The sequence below is a fragment of the Gopherus evgoodei genome, unplaced genomic scaffold (genome assembly GCF_007399415.2).
Source record: "Gopherus evgoodei ecotype Sinaloan lineage unplaced genomic scaffold, rGopEvg1_v1.p scaffold_91_arrow_ctg1, whole genome shotgun sequence".
Classification (NCBI taxonomy): domain Eukaryota; kingdom Metazoa; phylum Chordata; order Testudines; family Testudinidae; genus Gopherus; species Gopherus evgoodei.
The window spans coordinates 187738-207021 of NW_022060112.1; the positions used below are offsets into that span (position 1 = coordinate 187738).

Here is a 19284-nt window from a genome sequence, read left to right on the forward strand (position 1 = left end):
GGCTCTGGGAGGGCAGTGGGGTTGCTGGGCAGAGGGTCGGGGAAGCCGGACGCTGAGGTTCTCCCCTGGCTCTGGGAGGGCAGTGGGGTTGCTGGGCAGAGCAGGGAGGGGGAGCCGGACGCCGGGGTTCTCTCCTGGCTCTGGGAGGGCAGTGGGGTTGCTGGGCAGAGGGTCGGGGGAGCCGGACGCCGGGGTTCTCTCCTGGCTCTGGGAGGGCAGTGGGGTTGCTGGGCAGGGGGAGGGGGAGCCGGACGCTGGGGTTCTCTCCTGGCTCTGGGAGGGCAGTGGGGTTGCTGGGCACAGCAGGGCGGGGGGAGCCGGACGCCGGGGTTCTCTCCCAGCTCTGGGAGGGCAGTGGGGTTGCTGGGCAGGGGGAGGGGGAGCCGGACGCTGGGGTTCTCTCCCAGCTCTGGGAGGGCAGTGGGGTTGCTGGGCAGAGGGTCGGGGGAACCGGACGCTGGGGTTCTCCCCTGGCTCTGGGAGGGCAGTGGGGTTGCTGGGCAGAGCAGGGAGGGGGAGCCGGACGCCGGGGTTCTCTCTCGGCTCTGGGGGGGCAGTGGGGTTGCTGGGCAGAGCAGGGAGGGGAAGCCGGACCCCGGGGTTCTCTCCTGGCTCTGGGAGGGCAGTGGGGTTGCTGGGCAGAGGGTCGGGGGACCCGGACGCCGGGGTTCTCTCCTGGCTCTGGGAGGGCAGTGGGGTTGCTGGGCAGAGGGTCGGGGGAGCCGGACGCCGGGGTTCTCTCCTGGCTCTGGGAGGGCAGTGGGGTTGCTAGGCAGAGGGTCGGGGGAGCCGGACGCTGGGGTTCTCTCCCAGCTCTGGGAGGGCAGTGGGGTTGCTGGGCAGGGGGAGGGGGAGTCGGACGCCGGGGTTCTCTCCCAGCTCTGGGAGGGCAGTGGGGTTGCTAGGCAGAGGGTCGGGGGAACCGGACGCCGGGGTTCTCTCTCGGCTCTGGGAGGGCAGTGGGGTTGCTGGGCAGGGGGAGGGGGAGCCGGACACCGGGGTTCTCTCCCAGCTCTGGGAGGGCAGTGGGGTTGCTGGGCAGGGGGAGGGGGAGCCGGACACCGGGGTTCTCTCCCAGCTCTGGGAGGGCAGTGGGGTTGCTGGGCAGAGGGTCGGGGGACCCGGACGCCGGGGTTCTCTCCTGGCTCTGGGAGGGCAGTGGGGTTGCTAGGCAGAGGGTCGGGGGAACCGGACACCGGGGTTCTCTCCCAGCTCTGGGAGGGCAGTGGGGTTGCTAGGCAGAGGGTCGGGGGAGCCGGACGCTGGGGTTCTCTCCCAGCTCTGGGAGGGCAGTGGGGTTGCTGGGCAGAGCAGGGAGGGGGAGCCGGACGCCGGGGTTCTCTCCCGGCTCTGGGAGGGCAGTGGGGTTGCTGGGCAGAGGGTCGGGGGAGCCGGACGCCGGGGTTCTCTCCTGGCTCTGGGAGGGCAGTGGGGTTGCTGGGCAGAGGGTCGGGGGAGCCGGACGCCGGGGTTCTCTCCTGGCTCTGGGGGGGCAGTGGGGTTGCTGGGCAGAGCAGGGAGGGGGAGCCGGACGCCGGGGTTCTATCCCGGCTCTGGGAGGGCAGTGGGGTTTGCTGGGCAGAGTGGAGGGGAGGGAGCCGGACGCCGGGGTTCTCTCCTGGCTCTGGGGGGGCAGTGGGGTTGCTGGGCAGATGGGAGAGGGAGCCGGACGCCGGGGTTCTCTCCTGGCTCTGGGAGGGCAGTGGGGTTGCTAGGCAGAGGGTCGGGGGAGCCGGACGCTGGGGTTCTCTCCCAGCTCTGGGAGGGCAGTGGGGTTGCTGGGCAGAGCAGGGAGGGGGAGCCGGACGCCGGGGTTCTCTCCTGGCTCTGGGAGGGCAGTGGGGTTGCTGGGCAGGGGGAGGGGGAGCCGGACGCCGGGGTTCTCTCCCAGCTCTGGGAGGGCAGTGGGGTTGCTGGGCAGAGCAGGGAGGGGGAGCCGGACGCCGGGGTTCTCTCCTGGCTCTGGGAGGGCAGTGGGGTTGCTGGGCAGAGCAGGGAGGGGGAACCGGACGCCGGGGTTCTCTCCCAGCTCTGGGAGGGCAGTGGGGTTGCTGGGCAGGGGGAGGGGGAGCCGGACGCTGGGGTTCTCTCCCAGCTCTGGGAGGGCAGTGGGGTTGCTAGGCAGAGGGTCGGGGGAACCGGACACCGGGGTTCTCTCCCAGCTCTGGGAGGGCAGTGGGGTTGCTAGGCAGAGGGTCGGGGGAGCCGGACGCTGGGGTTCTCTCCCAGCTCTGGGAGGGCAGTGGGGTTGCTGGGCAGGGGGAGGGGGAGTCGGACGCCGGGGTTCTCTCCCAGCTCTGGGAGGGCAGTGGGGTTGCTGGGCAGATGGGAGAGGGAGCCGGACGCCGGGGTTCTCTCCCAGCTCTGGGAGGGCAGTGGGGTTGCTAGGCAGAGGGTCGGGGGAGCTGGACACCGGGGTTCTCTCTCGGCTCTGGGAGGGCAGTGGGGTTGCTGGGCAGGGGGAGGGGGAGCCGGACACCGGGGTTCTCTCCCAGCTCTGGGAGGGCAGTGGGGTTGCTGGGCAGGGGGAGGGGGAGCCGGACACCGGGGTTCTCTCCCAGCTCTGGGAGGGCAGTGGGGTTGCTAGGCAGAGGGTCGGGGGAGCCGGACGCTGGGGTTCTCTCCCAGCTCTGGGAGGGCAGTGGGGTTGCTGGGCAGGGGGAGGGGGAGTCGGACGCCGGGGTTCTCTCCCAGCTCTGGGAGGGCAGTGGGGTTGCTAGGCAGAGGGTCGGGGGAACCGGACGCCGGGGTTCTCTCTCGGCTCTGGGAGGGCAGTGGGGTTGCTGGGCAGGGGGAGGGGGAGCCGGACACCGGGGTTCTCTCCCAGCTCTGGGAGGGCAGTGGGGTTGCTAGGCAGAGGGTCGGGGGAACCGGACGCCGGGGTTCTCTCTCGGCTCTGGGAGGGCAGTGGGGTTGCTGGGCAGGGGGAGGGGGAGCCGGACACCGGGGTTCTCTCCCAGCTCTGGGAGGGCAGTGGGGTTGCTAGGCAGAGGGTCGGGGGAACCGGACACCGGGGTTCTCTCCCAGCTCTGGGAGGGCAGTGGGGTTGCTAGGCAGAGGGTCGGGGGAGCCGGACGCTGGGGTTCTCTCCTGGCTCTGGGAGGGCAGTGGGGTTGCTAGGCAGAGGGTCGGGGGAGCCGGACGCTGGGGTTCTCTCCCAGCTCTGGGAGGGCAGTGGGGTTGCTGGGCAGAGCAGGGAGGGGGAGCCGGACGCCGGGGTTCTCTCCCGGCTCTGGGAGGGCAGTGGGGTTGCTGGGCAGAGCAGGGAGGGGGAACCAGACGCCGGGGTTCTCTCCCAGCTCTGGGAGGGCAGTGGGGTTTCTGGGCAGGGGGAGGGGGAGCCGGACGCCGGGGTTCTCTCCCAGCTCTGGGAGGGCAGTGGGGTTGCTGGGCAGGGGGAGGGGGAGCCGGACGCCGGGGTTCTCTCCCAGCTCTGGGAGGGCAGTGGGGTTGCTGGGCAGAGCAGGGAGGGGGAGCCGGACGCCGGGGTTCTCTCCCGGCTCTGGGAGGGCAGTGGGGTTTCTGGGCAGGGGGAGGGGGAGTCGGACGCTGGGGTTCGGGGGCTCACCAGGTCGTGGTTGGTGGTGTTGGAGTCGTCCTCGGGGAAGGGGATATAGACCCCCAGGGCCACACAGTTGGCGAAGATGGTCATGAGGATGAGGATGTCGAAGGGCCTGGGGCAGGGCGGTGGGTTAAGGATCCGAACCGGGGGGGCCTCTCCCCCCTGTTCCCCCTCCCTCAGCCCGTGTGGCCCCCCTACATTTCCACTTTCCCCCCACCCCCCTCAGCCCCCCGAGCCCCCGTCCCCTCCCCAGCCCCCGGCGGGCGGATGCTTCCACTCCACGATGCTGATGGCGGCCTGGCGCAGGGGGTGGCTGAGCCGGAGGCAGAAGAGGGCCCGGGGGGAACGTGGCACCGTGGGGCTGCCCTGAGACTTGTGCTTGGTGGAGGGCAAGCGCCGGCGGGGGGTGGGCGGGGGGCTGCCAGCCTCGGCCCCTGGCCCTCCGGCCTCCGCCGCCCATCCCGGGCTGTCGAGGGGGACGACCGCTGCGGGGCAGAGAGGAGAGGGGTCAGGGTGCGCCCCCCTGCAGTGACCCCAGAGACCCCTCCCCCCACAGAGACCCCTGCCCTCTCCCGCCCCCCATGGGGATCCCAGCCCCCTTGCCAGAGTCCCCCGCCCTGCCCCATGAGGCTCCCCTGCCTCCTCCATGCCCCCCACAGCCCCCCAACCCCTCCATAAACCCCTCTCCTAGTGCCAACAGGGGGCCCAAAGGGTGCTGGGCACTGGAGGGGGGGTCAATGTATGTGTCCCCCCATGGAGCCCCCCCGACCCCTGCCTCCCTCTCCGGTCCCCCCCCATGTGAGTCACTTACCCCTCCCGTTCTCCACTGACTCTGACATCCTGAGTTTGGGGGGCAATGAAGCCAGTGGGGTGGGGGTTATCCTCTTAGCTCAGCTGAAGCCCTACGCCCCCTGCACTCCTGTCGGCCTCTCACCAGCCCCCCACCTGTCAGGGGGAGCTGGCCCAGGTGGGGGGTGAACAAGAGCCGGTGAGAGGGTGCCCCTGGGTGTTCCTTGTGCCTGCTTCCCCCCTCAGGTACCCCCCCAGTGCCCCACAGGTCCTGGCCCCCCGGTGCCCCCTTTCTCTCCGCTCTCCCTCCGTCTCCGTCCCGTCGCTGTCCCTGGCTCGGCTGCGGATTAAGGGGGATTAGCTTCAGAGGCCAGCGCGCGCTAGCGGGGGGGGAACCAGCCGACCCCCCTCCCTGGGTGGTGGCGAGCACTGAGGGGGATGTCTGCTGGAGGGAAGGGGGGCGTGGTAGTGAAAGCCGAGGGCAAAGGCATCCTCCATGTGCCCCCTGAACTCCCCCTCACCCCCCAGTGCACTGTGGGAACCCCCAGGTCCCCCAAGTCCTGCCTGCCCCAGTGCACTCTGGGAGCCCCCAGGTCCCCCAACTCCTGCCTGCCCCAGTGCATTCTGGGAGCCCCCAGGTCCCCCAACTCCTGCCTGCCCCAGTGCATTCTGGGAGCCCTCAGGTCCCCCAACTCCTGCCTGCCCCGGTGCACTCTGGGATCCCCCAGGTCCCCCAACTCCTGCCTGCCCCGGTGCACTCTGGGAGCCCCTCGGGTCCCCACATCCTGCTCAGCCCAGTTAGGGTGACCAGACAGCAAGTGTGAAAAATCAGGATGGGGGTGGGGGTGGGGGTGGGGGTAACAGGCGCCTGTATAAGAAAAAGCCCAAATATTGGGACTGTCCCTATAAAATTGGGACATCTGGTAACCCTAGCCCCAGTGCATTCTGGGAGCTGCAGTGGCAACCCCCTCACACTCCAGGATTCTTGCTAGCCCAGTGCATTGTGGGAGCCTCAATCCCCCCGCTGGAAGAACTTGTACAAGTGGGGCTGGGCCCCCGAACCCCAGCCGCCTCCTCTCAGTTGATGGGGGAGCCATGGAGCCCATGAGCACCCAGGAGCGGGAGTGAGGCCGAAAGTTGAAAGGGGGGGTCTTGGCGCCCCCGATCCCCTGGGACCCAGAAGAAGTGGGTGCAAAGAAGCCGGGTGCGGGAGGGGACCTCGGGTCCCCTGGGGCGAGCCGCCCGGGCCTCCAGCTCCCAAGCCTCCCATTCCAGCTGCGCCCAGTGGTCAGCCAGGCCGAGCCGGCCCCGGTGTCCGGAGAATTCGCACCCAAGACCAGGCACTCAACCCGCGCCAGGCGCTCCCGCTCTGGGCCCAGGGTTGGGGCCAAGAGGTCACTACGCAGCCATGGCGGCAACTAGGACTACAAATTCCAGCATGCACCGGGTGAGGGAAGTGGGGCTGGACTACAAATCCCAGCATGCACCAGGCTAGGGAAGTGGGGTATGTACTACAAATCCCAGCATGCACTGGGCTGGGAAGCGGGGCTGGACTACAAATCCCATCATACTCTGGGATAGGGAAGTGGGAGTGGACTACAAATCCCAGCATGCACCGGGCGGGGGGGGGGGCCGACTGGACTACAAATCCCAGCATGCAGTGGGCTAGGATAGTGGGCTGGACTACAAATCACAGCATGCACCGGGCTAGGGTAGCGGGCTGAACTACAAATCCCAGCATGCACCGGGCTAAAGAAGCGGGCTGGACTACAAATCCCAGCGGCCCTTGCAGCGTGTCCTGTGACTGTGTGGCCGCAGAAGCGAAAAGAGGGAACCTGTGAGTGTGAACCAGCCCCCCCCGGAACCCCCCCTTCCTCTGCTCCCAGCGGGGAACCCCCATCTCCCTCTGCCCCCCAACTGTGCCCCCCGTCCTGTGCCCTCCAACTGTGCCCACCCTCTTCTGCTCCCCCGGGACCCCCCTTTCCTCAGTTCCCAGCGGGGAACCCCATCTCCCTCTGCCCCCCAACTGTGCGCCCCCTTCTGCCCCCCCTGGGAACCCCCATCTCCCTCTGCCCCCCAACTGTCCCGCTTCTTCTGCCCCCCGGGACCCCCATCTCCCTCTGCCCCCCAACTGTCCCCCTTCTTCTGCCCCCCGGGACCCCCATCTCCCTCTGCCCCCCAACTGTCCCCCTTCTTCTGCCCCCCGGGACCCCCATCTCCCTCTGCCCCCCAACTGTGCGCCCCCTTCTGCCCCCCCTGGGAACCCCCATCTCCCTCTGCCCCCCAACTGTGCCCCCCGTCCTGTGCCCTCCAACTGTGCCCACCCTCTTCTGCTCCCCCGGGACCCCCCCTTCCTCTGCTCCCCAACTGTCCCCCTTCTTCTGCCCCCCCGGGACTCCTCCATCTCCCTTTGCCCCCCTTCCCGCGGGGGGGGGCGGAGCCCCTGAGCCCAGCTGTGAGCCCCGGTCCGGGTTCGAATCCTGCTCTCTCCCCCCCACAGGGGTGGCTGCCTGGGGCCCCTCCTGCCACCATGGACGAGGTGGACAAGATCCTCATCCACTCGCTCCGCCTCTCCGGAACGTAAGCCCCACCCCTTGCTGGGCTGGGGTGCCGTGGGGCAGGAAGCTGGGTGGGGGCTCGCCTCTGGCACTCGGGGCTGGGGGGTACTGTGGGGCAGGAAGCTGGGTGGGGGCTCAGCAAGGGGGTCTCCCTTGGCACTCGGGGCTGGGGGGTACTGTGGGGCAGGAAGCTGGGTGGGGGCTCAGCAAGGGGGTCTCCCTTGGCACTGGGGAGTGCTGTGGGGCAGAGAGCAGGGTGGGGGCTCAGTGGGGGGCTCTCCCCTGGTGCTTGGGGCTGGGGGACACTGTGGGGCAGGGGGCTCAGCGGGGGAGGCTCTCCTGTGGGGCAGGAAGCAGCGTGGGGGCTGAGCAGGGGTGTCTCCCCTGGCACTTGGGGCTGGGGGGTGCCGGGGGGCAGGGGGCTCAGTGGGGGGGAGGCTCTCCCTTGGTGATTGGGGCTGGGGGTGTGCGCCATGGGGTAGGAAGTAGGGTGGAGGATCAGTGGGAGGGGGGTGCCATGGGGCAGGAAGCAGGGCGTGAGGCTCGGCAGGGGGCGCTTTCCCTGCCCGTCAGCACTGGTTGAATTTCAGCGCTGGGCGAGCTGTCCCTCTGCGGCGTTCTGTGCAGCTGTTTCCTGGCTGCCGCGCCCCAGAGGTGGCTGCACCATGGTGCCTGGTCCCTGCCCTTCGGGGGGGCTGTCTGACGGCGGCTCCCTGGCTCCCCACAGGCAGGTCCCCGAGGAAGTCCAGAGCCTGCAGGAGTTCACCACGGAGCTGATCGTGGAGTCGGTGGTGCGATGCCTCCGCGTCATTCACCCGTCTCTGGGCACTAGCCTCAGCCACGTGCTGCCCCCCGGCATGTCGGCCCGGTTCCGCATTGGCACCAGCCTGGCCCAGGCCTGCCAGGTGAGAGATCCAGGAGTCCGGGCTCCCAGCCTCCCACCCCGGCTCTAACCACCAGCCCCCACTCCCCTCCCAGAGCCGGGAGAGAGCCCAGGAGTCCTGGCTCCCAGCCCCCCCCGCTCTAACCACCAGCCCGCACTGCTCTCCCAGAGCCGGGGAGAACCCAGGAGTCCTGATGCTCCCCCCTCCCCCCAGGAGCTGGGCTACCAGGCTGAGGTCGGGTACCAGACTTTCCTGTACAGCAGCGTGCCCGAGATCCGGCGCCTCCTGTTGTTCCTGGTGGAGAAGCTGCCCAGGGACGATGCTGAGGACGCCAGGCAGCCGGCTGGTACCGGGGGGGCGTGGGGAGGGGCCACGCTGCGGGGTTCATGGTGTGTCAGGGGGGCGGATCGGAGGGGTGACTGCATGGTGGGGGGTGGGGGGGATTTATGGGTGGGAGGCAGGAGCCATGGGGGGGGAATCCAGGGGGCGGCGGCAGCCGTGACCTTTGCCCCCCTTGCAGGGAAGTCGGCTGGGCTACTCCGCGCCATCGCCGCGAAGATCAAGGAGGAGCTGGGGACGCCCTGGGTGCCCCCCGCCTGCCGCACCCCTCGGCTACAGCGGCTGCAGGTGGGTCCCCCACCCCCCCAAATTCAGACCCACGTATCCAGCCAGCGAGCCCTCTATCCCCCCCACAGCCGGCCCAGCCCCCGGGCCCATCTACCCCGGCGTCCCGGCTGGGGTACTGAATATGCATAATTGTACCCTAATTAATGAATTACATTCTCCCGTCATATCCTAGAGTCAATATAATGCAGATTGTATCTGTGTATAACGATCTGTGACTATTAAACTTGACATAACGGATGGAGTTTGATACCGGGGGCGATGCGATAGCGTTATAACGTAGAACGTACCCGCTCTCCTGCATTTCATAAGAGCTGTAAGTCGTTATCATTCGGGTACCGCATCTCTCAACCTTGCGTACTCGTTTCACGGACTGAACACGGATCGTGTATTCGAACGAGAGCGGATCCTTAACCGCGGCCGCTGCTGCCCAGCGTTGGGTAAACACACTCTGGGGTCAACGTGCGAGTGAATATAACGTTGGGTCTGGTCGCAGAGCACCCGGCAGTTATTTAGTGTCTGGTGAAATAGGGAACACGGAGCTGGTAACGAATGTGTCACAAAACTCGACACGTTTCACGTAACACGAGGCGGATGACTAATCGTGCTTATGACGCTTGCAGGTTTCGGATTCGAATTGCGTTATAACAAACTTTCCTTCGGGTTAATCCGGGAACGTCGGAGAAGGCGGGTGGGGACCGGTTGAGAGGACGGCGGAGCCGGTGCCATTGACCAGCTCGAGCCCGGTGCCGATCTCCCCAAAGGCGCTGGCTGGATTTTGGGGCGTTTGAACCTGCCCTGCTGCCGGGGCCCCCCCCGAACCCGGAGCAGAGCTGAGCAGAAATGGTTCCGTGGGCAGGGCGGGACTTCCTGTTTTCCAGCAGCGCCCCCCTTTCCTATCTCAGACGGGTCCTGTGGCAGGCAGTTCCCCAGGCTAACAGCCTTGGTTTTCTCCCGCAGGGCACTTGCCTGCTGAAACCCTTTCATGCCCACCCCTTGGTCCTGCCCCGCGATTCGGGGCCAGTTGGTAGGTGATGAGGCGGGGGGCCTGGATCTGAGCGCAAGAGGGGTCAAGGGGGACAGGACTGGGGCACAGAGGGGTGGAGGGGGTGTGGGTGGGAGTCGGGGAGGGGGCTTCAAGTTCAGATTGGCTGGGGGAAGGGGTCCGTGGGGTCTGGGGGGCTGGCTTGGGGGCACAGGGGGGCATGCGTGGGAGCAGGGTGGGGTCAGGCTGGGGGGAGGGTCGAGGCAGGGGATGTGGATGGGTCCGTGGGGCCTGGGGGGCTGGCTTGGGGGCACAGGGGGGCATGGATGGGTGCATCATGGGGTCAGGCTGCAGGCATGGGTGGGAGGTGGGGGGCATGGCTCTGGGGCAAGGGGCGGGCTCTGACCTCCATGTTTACCCCCCCCCAGAGCGCCGGGAGTTTTTCGGGGGGTTCCTGCCCCCGGTGCCGGCCCAGCCCCCCCGGCCGGGGACCGTGGCCCCCTCCCTGCTGGAGCGACACGTGGGCGACCTGGGGGCGCAGCACGACTGGGAGGCCGACTGGCAGAGCCAGGGGCTGGCGTCTCGCCTGCCCCCCAAGGTGAGGGGGGGCCTGGATGTTTGTGGGGGGAGGGGTTTGGGGTCCCCTGGCCCCCAGGAGTACGTGCCATGGGGGGTTCCCAAGTTGCACTGACCCCTCCCCTCACCCCCCCCCCCAGGAGTATGTGCAGTGGAAGCATCAGCGGCTCCGGCGCCGCCTGCTGGACCAGCTGCGTCAGGCTGCCCCCCCCCACGACACCGCCGGCCCCCCACAGCCAGGGGCACGGGACCTGGCAGAGCTGCTGAGTGCGGGGGGTGCCGGGGGGCCCCTGGCCAAGGGGTCCCGCTTCAGCCATGCCCAGCGCCTGGCGCATGACCAGGTACTGGGGGCTGGGGGGTTTGGGGGATTGGGTATGGGGCAGATGGGGGCCGCTGGGGGGGTTGCGGGGTGGGGAGTGGGGCATGGGGGGCGCTGGGGGGGTTGGGGGCTCAGAAGTCGGGGTACCTGGGCAGACTTTGGGTGTGTCTGGGTGGATGGGGGATTATGGGGGCTGGAGGGGGGGTTAGGGGCTATCCAGGAGGTTGGGGGAGACTTGGGGGGAGTGGGTGGCTGGCAGAGGGGAGGGAATGGGGGTGGAGGTGGAGGCTTTTGGGCTCAGGAGGGACTCTGGGAAATTTGGGGGAGCGATGGGGGACTGAGGGGAGAGGCGCCATGTGACTGCCCCCTTCTGGCCCCCCAGGAACTCGTGGGGCAGATGCAGGCGGTGGTAGAAACTCTTGTGTCCTCCAAGACCTCGGAGCAGGTAGCTGGGGGGGCCCCCAATTCGGGGCAGGGTGGGGGGGTGACAGGTTGGACCACAGAACCCACTTCTGCCCCCACTCCCCCACCGGCTCGGGGCCCCAGCACCCCGTCCTGCTGAGCCAGCCCCGCCGGCTGCGCCCGCCCAGCCCCAGGGTCTGACCCTCGCACCCCACAGCCCCCCCCGAACTGAAAGCAGCTCACGGGAGGGGTCCTGCCTTTAGCCCCTGGATGCCCAACTCCCAGCGGGTCTAACCCCACAGAAATGCGGTTTGCTCTGCGGAGAGCTCAGGGATTGTGTCCCCCCCCCCAATACACGGCGGGGGGGGGGGGCTGCACGCCGGGTTCGTTAATCAGTAACAAGCAAGTGTATTAACCCCCCCCTCCCCCGCCACCCTGGGTAGGAACAGACGCGAGCGGGGGGGTCACTCGGCGAAATAACCCAAACCCGCAAGTCTGTCTTATCAACCTGAATCCAGAGACTCTTCGCCCTCCCCCCCGGCCCCCGAGATGCTTCAGGAAGTTTGGCCTCAGCCTGGGCCCATTCCCCCCCCCCCCCCCCCGGAGAGCCCTCGGCCCAGCTCGGGGGGACCTGGGTGCAGGGCCGGCTTTAGGCCGATTCCGGGGAATCGGGCCCCGCGCCTAAGAGAGCCCCGCACCTTAGGCACCTTTTTAATTTACCCCGGTCCCCGGCTGTGCTCTGCTCTGGGGTCTTCCATGGTCCCGCTCGTTTGAGCGAAGCGCCGGCGGGAGCGCGGCACGGCGCCGCTCTCCCAGCTAGAGCTCCAGCCGGGGCGGCGGGGCTTTGCCCCCCTCGGGCCGGGAGAGCGGGGCGGCGGGGCTTTGCCCCCCTCGGGCCGGGAGAGCGGGGCGGCGGGGCTTTGCCCCCCTCGGGCCGGGACGGCGTGGCTTTGCCCCCCTCGGGCCGGGAGAGCGGGGCGGCGGGGCTTTGCCCCCCTCGGGCCGGGAGAGCGGGGCGGCGGGGCTTTGCCCCCCTCGGGCCGGGACGGCGGGGCTTTGCCCCCCTCGGGCCGGGACGGCGTGGCTTTGCCCCCCTCGGGCCGGGACGGCGGGGCTTTGCCCCCCTCGGGCCGGGACAGCGGCGAGCGTGGCAAGCCCCGCGACCCCGGCTGGAGCTCTGGGCCCTTTAAATAGCCCCCAGAGCCCTGGGGCAGTGAGGGGCTCCGGGGGCTATTTAAAGGGCTGGGGCTCCAGCTGCCTCTGCCACCCCGGTCCTTTAAATAGCCGCCGGAGCCCCGTCTCCCTCATGCATTCCCCAGCGCTCCTGCAGCTATTTAAAAGGTCCAGGGTGGGGTAGAAGGGGGTTTGGGGGCTACTTAAAGGGCTGGGGTTCCAGCTGCCTCTGCTGCACCCCCTGACCTGCCCACACCAGTCCGCCCCCCCCGCCTGCAGCCAGCTCTGCACCCCATGCCCACAGCCAGCCCCTGCCAAACCCCGTCCTGTCTCCAGCCAACCCCTGCCACACACCCCTGCAGCCCTGCCCAAAGCCAGCCAGCCCCACACACACTGCTGCCAGCACCAGCTCTGCACACCCTGCCCTGTCTCCAGCCAACCCCGCTGCACCCCACTGCCTGCAGCCAGCCAGTTCTGCACTCCTCTGTCTCCAGCCCTGCCAACCCCTGCCGCACCCCCCTGCGGCCCTGCCTGAAGCCAGCCCGCCCCACCCCACCCCACCCCCCCTGTCTCCAGCCAGCCTTGCACCCCTTGCCCTGCCTGAAGCCAGCCCACCCCCACCCCACAACCCCTGTCTCCAGCCAGCCTTGCACCCCTTGCCCTGCCTGAAGCCAGCCCACCCCCACCCCACAACCCCTGTCTCCAGCCAGCCCCACACCCCTTGCCCTGCCTCCAGTCAGTCCCTTGCCCTGCCTCCAACCAGCCCCATGTCCACTGCTGCCCTGCAGTTCCCAGGCCAGTAACCTGCACACCTGCTTCAATGAGGGGGGGTGGGAGCAGCTGGGACCCAGACATGTGCACACCCCCAGGGAGTGGCGGGGACCCACACATGTGAAACGGGGGTCATTAATAACCAATCAACAGCATGTATGATGCAATCTACATAATATACAATTTTATTATTCATATAGTTATGGAAAGTAAATAATACATGGAAGAAATGAGAGGCTTTTTTTTCCACTTTTTTTTTTTTAAGTCATCCCTGCCAGGACCCCGCCAAAAATGTTCAAATTGGGCCCCGCACTTCCTAAAGCCGGCCCTGCCTGGGTGTTCCCCCCCTTGTTCTGTTCCCCCCTTACAGCTTTGACCCACGGTGGGAATCCTTTGTCCCTCTGCCCCCCCCCCCCAGAAAAGCCCCAGGCTTGAGATGGGTTCCAGGCCGAGGGGACAGGTCACATGTCCTGGAAGCCCCCCAGGCCCACGTCCCCCCTGTCCTGACTCCCAGGGGACCTGCCTGCAAACAGCGCCGGCCCCAGCCAATTGTCCTGCTTAACAGGCGTCGTGGGGAGTCTAGCCTGTTCCTGGCCCCCCCTTCGCACCATTGCACTGGGCCCCGAGTTCTAGCTCAGACCCTGAGCGCTATGTTTACACGCGTGACGACCCCCCCCTCGCACCATTGCACTGGGCCCCGAGTTCTAGCTCAGACCCTGAGCGCTACGTTTACACGCACAACGAGCCCCCCTTCGCACCGGGCCCTGAGTTCTAGCTCAGACCCCGAGTGCTACATTTACACACGCAACAACCCCCCTTCGCACCATTGCACCAGGCCCCGAGTTCTAGCTCAGACCCTGAGCACTACGTTTACAGGTGCGGTGCCCCCTTCGCACCATTGCACCGGGCCCCGAGTTCTAGTTCAGACCCTGAGCGCTACGTTTACACGCACGACGAGCCCCCCTTCGCACCGGGCCCGGAGTTCTAGCTCAGACCCTGAGCGCTATGTTTACACGCGTGACGACCCCCCCCTTCGCACCATTGCACCGGGCCCCGAGTTCTAGTTCAGACCCTGAGCGCTACGTTTACACGCACGACGAGCCCCCCTTCGCACCGGGCCCTGAGTTCTAGCTCAGACCCCGAGTGCTACATTTACACACGCAACAACCCCCCTTCGCACCATTGCACCAGGCCCCGAGTTCTAGCTCAGACCCTGAGCACTATGTTTACACGCGCGACCACCCCCCTTCGCACCATTGCTCCAGGCCCCGAGTTCTAGCTCAGGTCCCAAGTGCTAAATTTACATGCAGGACGACCCCCCTGTAGCTGATGAGTTTCCTAATGATGCCTTAGGAGGGATCTTTTCCATGGAACACATTCCAGTCACCTCATATTCCCTCGTTAGCGTAATTTGATAAAATCACAGGCTCAGAGACTCTCAGGGTGGGGGGCCTCGGGAGGTATCTAGTCCAACCCCCTGCTCAAAGCAGGACCAACCCCCAGACAGATTTTTTTACCCCAGATCCCTAAATGGCCCCCTTAAGGATTGAACTCACAGGCCTGGGTTTAGCAGGCCAACGCTCAAACCCCCGAGACGATAACATCACAGGGGGCGTTAGCTGGAGGGAGGGGGACCCCCATAAAGGGCAGGGGAGGAGGGCGCTCAGCAGTTGGGAGACAGGGGACCCTGATACAGGGTGTGGGATAGTGCTCTGGGGGACCCCAACACAGCTGGGGAATTCAAGCTCCCACCTGGCTGGCTGTTAACCCTGGAGCCTAATGTTGGCGGGTTCTCCTCCCCTGCCCCCCGCTGGTCCCTGGCAGGACTCAGCCAGCTGGTATGGGGGCTGTTCCCAGGGTGCACCCCACTGCCCCCCGCCATGCTGGCCTAGAGACCCCCCTTCTCCCCTCCCCAGGAGGTGCAGGCACGGCAGGAGGAGGAGCTGGCTGGCCTGCGGGGGGAGCTTCAGCGCCTGGAGGCTGAGATGGACGCCGTGGGCGGGGAGGTGAAGGTCCTGGAGCTGAGCCTCAGCCAGGTGAGAGCTGGGGGCATTTCCTCATCTGGGGGGCAGGACTGTGTCTAGGTGGGGCGTGCACCCTGAACTCTTACCCTAGGCTAAGGCAAGGCTGAGGGGGGGGCCATGCTCCCCTGATCTCTCCACCCCCAGGCCGAGGTGGGGCTGGGGGGTGTCGGGGGGGCCGTGCTCCCCTGATCTCTCTGCCCCCAGGCCGAGGTGGGGCTGATGGTGTCAGGGGAGGCGTGCTCCCCTGATTGCTCTGCCCCCAGGCCGAGGTGGGGCTGGGGGTGTCGGGAGGGCGTGCTCCCCTGATCTCTCTGCCCCCAGGCCGAGGTGGGGCTGGGGGGTGTCGGGGGGGCCGTGCTCCCCTGATTGCTCTGCCCCCAGGCCGAGGTGGGGCTGGGTGGTGTCGGGAGGGCGTGCTCCCCTGATCTCTCTGCCCCCAGGCGGAGGTGGGGCTGGGGGGAGCATTGGGGGGGGGCTGTGCTCCTCTGATCTCTCTGCCCCCAGGCCGAGGTGGGGCTGATGGTGTCAGGGGGGCCGTGCTCCCCTGATTGCTCTGCCCCCAGGCCGAGGTGGGGCTTGGTGGTGTCGGGAGGGCGTGCTCCCCTGATCTCTCTGCCCCCAGGCGGAGGTGGGGCTGGGGTGAGCATTGGGGGGGGCTGTGCTCCCCTGATCTCTCTGCCCCCAGGCCGAGGTGGGGCTGATGGGGGTGTCAGGGGAGGCGTGCTCCCCTGATCTCTCTGCCCCCAGGCGGAGGTGGGGCTGGGGGGAGCATTGGGGGGGCCGTGCTCCCCTGATCTCTCTGCCCCCAGGCGGAGGTGGGGCTGGGGGGAGCGATGGGGGGGCCGTGCTCCCCTGATCTCTCTGCCCCCAGGCCGAGGTGGGGCTGGGGGGAGCGATGGGGGGGCCGTGCTCCCCTGATCTCTCTGCCCCCAGGCCGAGGTGGGGCTGGGGGGTGTCGGGAGGGCCGTGCTCCCCTGATCTCTCCGCCCCCAGGCCGAGGTGGGGCTGGGGGTGTCGGGGGGGCCGTGCTCCCCTGATCTCTCCGCCCCCAGGCCGAGGTGGGGCTGGGGGTGTCGGGGGGGCCGTGCTCCCCTGATCTCTCTGCCCCCAGACCGAGGTGGGGCTGGGGGGTGTCGGGGGGGCCGTGCTCCCCTGATTGCTCTGCCCCCAGGCCGAGGTGGGGCTGGGTGGTGTCGGGAGGGCGTGCTCCCCTGATCTCTCTGCCCCCAGGCGGAGGTGGGGCTGGGGGGAGCATTGGAGGGGGCTGTGCACCCCTGATCTCTCTGCCCCCAGGCGGAGGTGGGGCTGGGGGGAGCATTGGGGGGGCTGTGCACCCCGATCTCTCTGCCCCCAGGCGGAGGTGGGGCTGGGGGGAGCGTTGGGGGGGGGGCCGTGCTCCCCTGATCTTTCTGCCCCCAGGCCGAGGCGGGTCTGCGGCAGCAGCGGCTGGCTCTGGGGGGGCGTGAACAGACCCTGCAGGTGAAGAGCCGGGCCCTGGAGCTGCTCCCCCAGGCTGAGAACAACCTGGCCAAGCTGCAGGTACCGGAGGAGGGGCTGAGCCTGGGATGGATGGGCTGGGGGGGGGTGAGACTTGGGGCGGTGGGTCCAGGGGTGCATGCTGGGGGGGCACAGGGGTTGGAGGGGGGGCAGGATTAAGGGAATAACGGGGCCAAGAGGATGGGGGCCTGGGATGGTGGCTGGGCAGCGAGGATGGATAGCCGGGATGTTTGGGGGGCCAGGAGGATGGGGGCTGGGGGATGTTGGGGGGCCCGGGGCCGGCACTGACCCCCCCTGCCCCCCAGCTGCTGGTGGAGAGCAGCGCCCAGCGCCTGGTGCACCTGGCTGCACAGTGGGAGACGCGCCGGGGGCCCCTCGTGGATCAGTATCGTCACCTCCGGGCTGCCCGTCACTCCTGCCAGGTGAGCGTGGGGGCGGGGCTTCTCTGAGGGGGCGGGGCTCCCCGGGGTAGCCCCTCCCCTGCTGACCCCCCGCCCCCGGTTCTCCCCCTGCAGCTGGAGTCGACGCGGCGCGTCTCGGAGATCCAGGCCCTGCACGAGCGCGGCCGGAGCGCGGCCACCGAGGCCCGGCGCAAAGAGGAGCTGTGCCGGCAGCTGGTGGGCGGGGCCTCTGGGGCGGGGCCTCTGGGGCGGGGCCGGGGTGTCGCACGAGGGTGGGGCCTGGCACGAGCCCTTTGCACGCTGGCCTGGAGCTGGCTAGGAAGTGCCGGGTGTGGTTTGCATGCCTGCCTGCGGCTGGCTGGGTGTGGTGGGAGCCCTTTGCACGCCCGCCTTGGGCTGGCTGGGTGTGGTTTGCATGCCCAGCTGGGGGGTGGCAGGATCCCTTTGCACGCCCGCCTTGGGCTGGCTGGGTGTGGTTTGCACGCCCAGCTGGGGGGTGGCAGGATCCCTTTGCACACCTGCCTGGGGTGGCTGGGTGTGGTTTGCACGCCCAGCTGAGGGGTGGGGGGAGCCCTTTGCACACCCGCCTGGGACTGGCTGGGTGTGGTTTGCACGCCCAGCTGGGGGGTGGCAGGATCCCTTTGCACGCCCGCCTTGGGCTGGCTGGGTGTGGTTTGCACGCCCAGCTGGGGGGGTGGCAGGATCCCTTTGCACACCCGCCTGGGGCTGGCTGGGTGTGGTTTGCACGCCCAGCTGGGGGGTGGGGGGAGCCCTTTGCACGCCCGCCTGGGGCTGGCTGGGTGTGGTTTGCACGCCCAGCTGGGGGGTGGCAGGATCCCTTTGCACACCCGCCTGGGACTGGCTGGGTGTGGTTTGCACGCCCAGCTGGGGGGTGGGGGGAGCCCTTTGCACGCTGGTTGTGCACAACCCCCGGGTGCAGCAGCTGGAGAATTGAGGCCCCCCCGCTGGGCCTGGTGGGGGGGACCGGGGCAGATGCTGACCCCCCCGCCCCCCCAGCTGACGGAGCTGGAGTCGCTCCCCAAGGACGTGTCGCGGGCAGCCTACACCCAGCGCATCCTCGAGATCGTCGGCAACATCCGCAAGCAGAAGGAGGAGATCACCAAGGTAACGGGGAGGTCTCCCCCGCCCCCCCAGGGATCCCCCGGGTAACCCCTCCACCGGCGCCGGGGGGCGTCCAGCTCTTCTCCACGCCATGGGGGGCTCCCCCTGGCAGCTGTAGCAGATCTCTCCCCCGGCCCCCCAGATCCTGTCGGCCACCCGGGCCCTGCAGAAGGAGATCAACAGCCTGACCGGGAAGCTGGACCGGACCTTCGCCGTCACCGATGAGCTGGTCTTCAAGGTGGGGGGGCCTGGGGGAGGGGTTGGGGGCACTCTCCTGGGGTTTATTGGGGGGAGGGGTGTGGGGAAATCCCCAAAGGGGCCCCTTGTGGGGGGCGGAGAGAGGAGGGTGAGTGGGGTGTATGTGGGGGAGAGGCTATGGGGGTCACGGGGGGCTGGCCTGGGGCAGTCGGGGGTGGTGGTAAGGTGGGGGAGGAGCAGGGTTCCTGACCCCCACCCCCCGTTGTCTCTGTGTCCCCACAGGATGCCAAGCGGGACGAGTCGGTCCGGAAAGCCTATAAATACCTGGCGGCTCTCCACGAGGTGGGTGTGGGGGGGATACAGGCTGGGGGGCAGAGCTGGGGGTGCCTTGGGGGCAGAGGGGGGGACAGCTGGGGGTGCCTTGGGGGCAGAGGAGGGGGCAGCTCGCGTAGGCTGGGGGGGACAGAGCTGGGGGTGCCTTGGGGGCAGAGGAGGGGGCAGCTCGCGTAGACTGGGGGGCCTGGGAGTACCAGAAACCCAGGAGCAGATCTAGGGGACCAGTGTGGGGGTGGGGCTGCTCTAGTCCAGGGGGGCTGGGGCAGCCCAGGGGCCGGGAGAGGCTCATTAACCTCTGTCCTGCTGCCCCCCGCCCCCTCCAGAACTGCAGCCAGCTGATCCAGACGATCGAGGACGCAGGCGCCATCCAGCGGGAGATCCGGGACCTGGAGGAGCAGGTGAGAGTTGGGGGGGTTGGGCCTGGAGGCTGGGGGGCGCCCCGGGGCCCTCCCAGCTCCAGCACTGAAGGAGCTAATATGCCCCCCCAGATCGAGAGCGAGGGGGCCAAGAAGACTTTGGCCAACCTGGAGCGGATCCTGAGCGACTACCGGGCCCTGCGGCAGGAGAACGCGGCGCTGCTGGGGAGGAGCAGGGACCCCTGAGATGGCTGCATATAACATGCCCCTCCTCCCCCCCCACAGGGCCCCCTGATTCTCCACTGCCCCTGCTCCTAGCTGCTGGGGTGGACCCCCTCTTCTCTCCCCTGCCAGCTACTGCAGCAGCCCCCCCGCCCCCAAGCAGCAGCTGAGTCGGCAGTGGATTTTGATCCCTTTATTCCCCCCCCAGCCTGGGGCCGAGGCGGCTGTGGGCTGGGGTGCAGCGTCCCTCCCCCATTCCCCTGCTGGAACGAGGCCAATAAAGTCCCATGTTTTGCAGACAGCTCCTGTGTCCAGTGGTGCGGGGCTCAGTTCCCCCCCCGTGCATATGGGGGGGGGGGTGTCTCAGCCCCTGGAGGAGTCCTGGGGGCGTCTCATCGGCTGGGCCGGGAGGGGGGCGGGGGGGGCAGCAGGTGCTTCAGCTCCAGGTACCTGGCAGGGAGGGGGGGGGAGACAAAAGGGGTGTG

At 68.4% G+C, this 19284-nt stretch overlaps 2 protein-coding genes across 3 annotated transcripts in view; one reads left to right on the plus strand and one right to left on the minus strand.

Moving 5' to 3' along the window:
* Positions 1 to 3667, minus strand: part of CACNA1F (calcium voltage-gated channel subunit alpha1 F) — an 81210-nt gene extending 77543 nt beyond the window's left edge. Inside the window, exon 1 of the mRNA XM_030548246.1 lies at positions 3569 to 3667. Within this exon, the coding sequence (XP_030404106.1) occupies positions 3569 to 3652 (84 nt within the window). The 5' untranslated portion in view covers positions 3653 to 3667. The remainder of the gene's footprint in view (positions 1 to 3568) is intronic.
* Positions 3668 to 6091: 2424 nt separating this feature from the next.
* Positions 6092 to 19100, plus strand: CCDC22 (coiled-coil domain containing 22). 2 transcript variants are annotated; one of them, XM_030548252.1, is made up of 18 exons: positions 6092 to 6188; positions 6852 to 6931; positions 7637 to 7814; positions 8007 to 8139; positions 8314 to 8420; positions 9378 to 9444; positions 9831 to 10000; positions 10119 to 10319; positions 10680 to 10742; positions 14560 to 14679; positions 16087 to 16206; positions 16470 to 16586; positions 16680 to 16781; positions 17583 to 17690; positions 17830 to 17925; positions 18168 to 18227; positions 18545 to 18619; positions 18710 to 19100. In XM_030548252.1, exons 2-18 carry the CDS (start codon positions 6882 to 6884, stop codon positions 18821 to 18823), a joined length of 1881 nt encoding a protein of 626 aa, XP_030404112.1. In that variant the 5' UTR covers positions 6092 to 6188; positions 6852 to 6881; the 3' UTR covers positions 18824 to 19100. The 2 variants fall into 2 exon arrangements, with proteins under 2 accessions (XP_030404112.1, XP_030404113.1); XM_030548253.1 differs by having other exon boundaries at positions 6101 to 6190; positions 6783 to 6931.
* Positions 19101 to 19284: the final 184 nt, after the last annotated feature.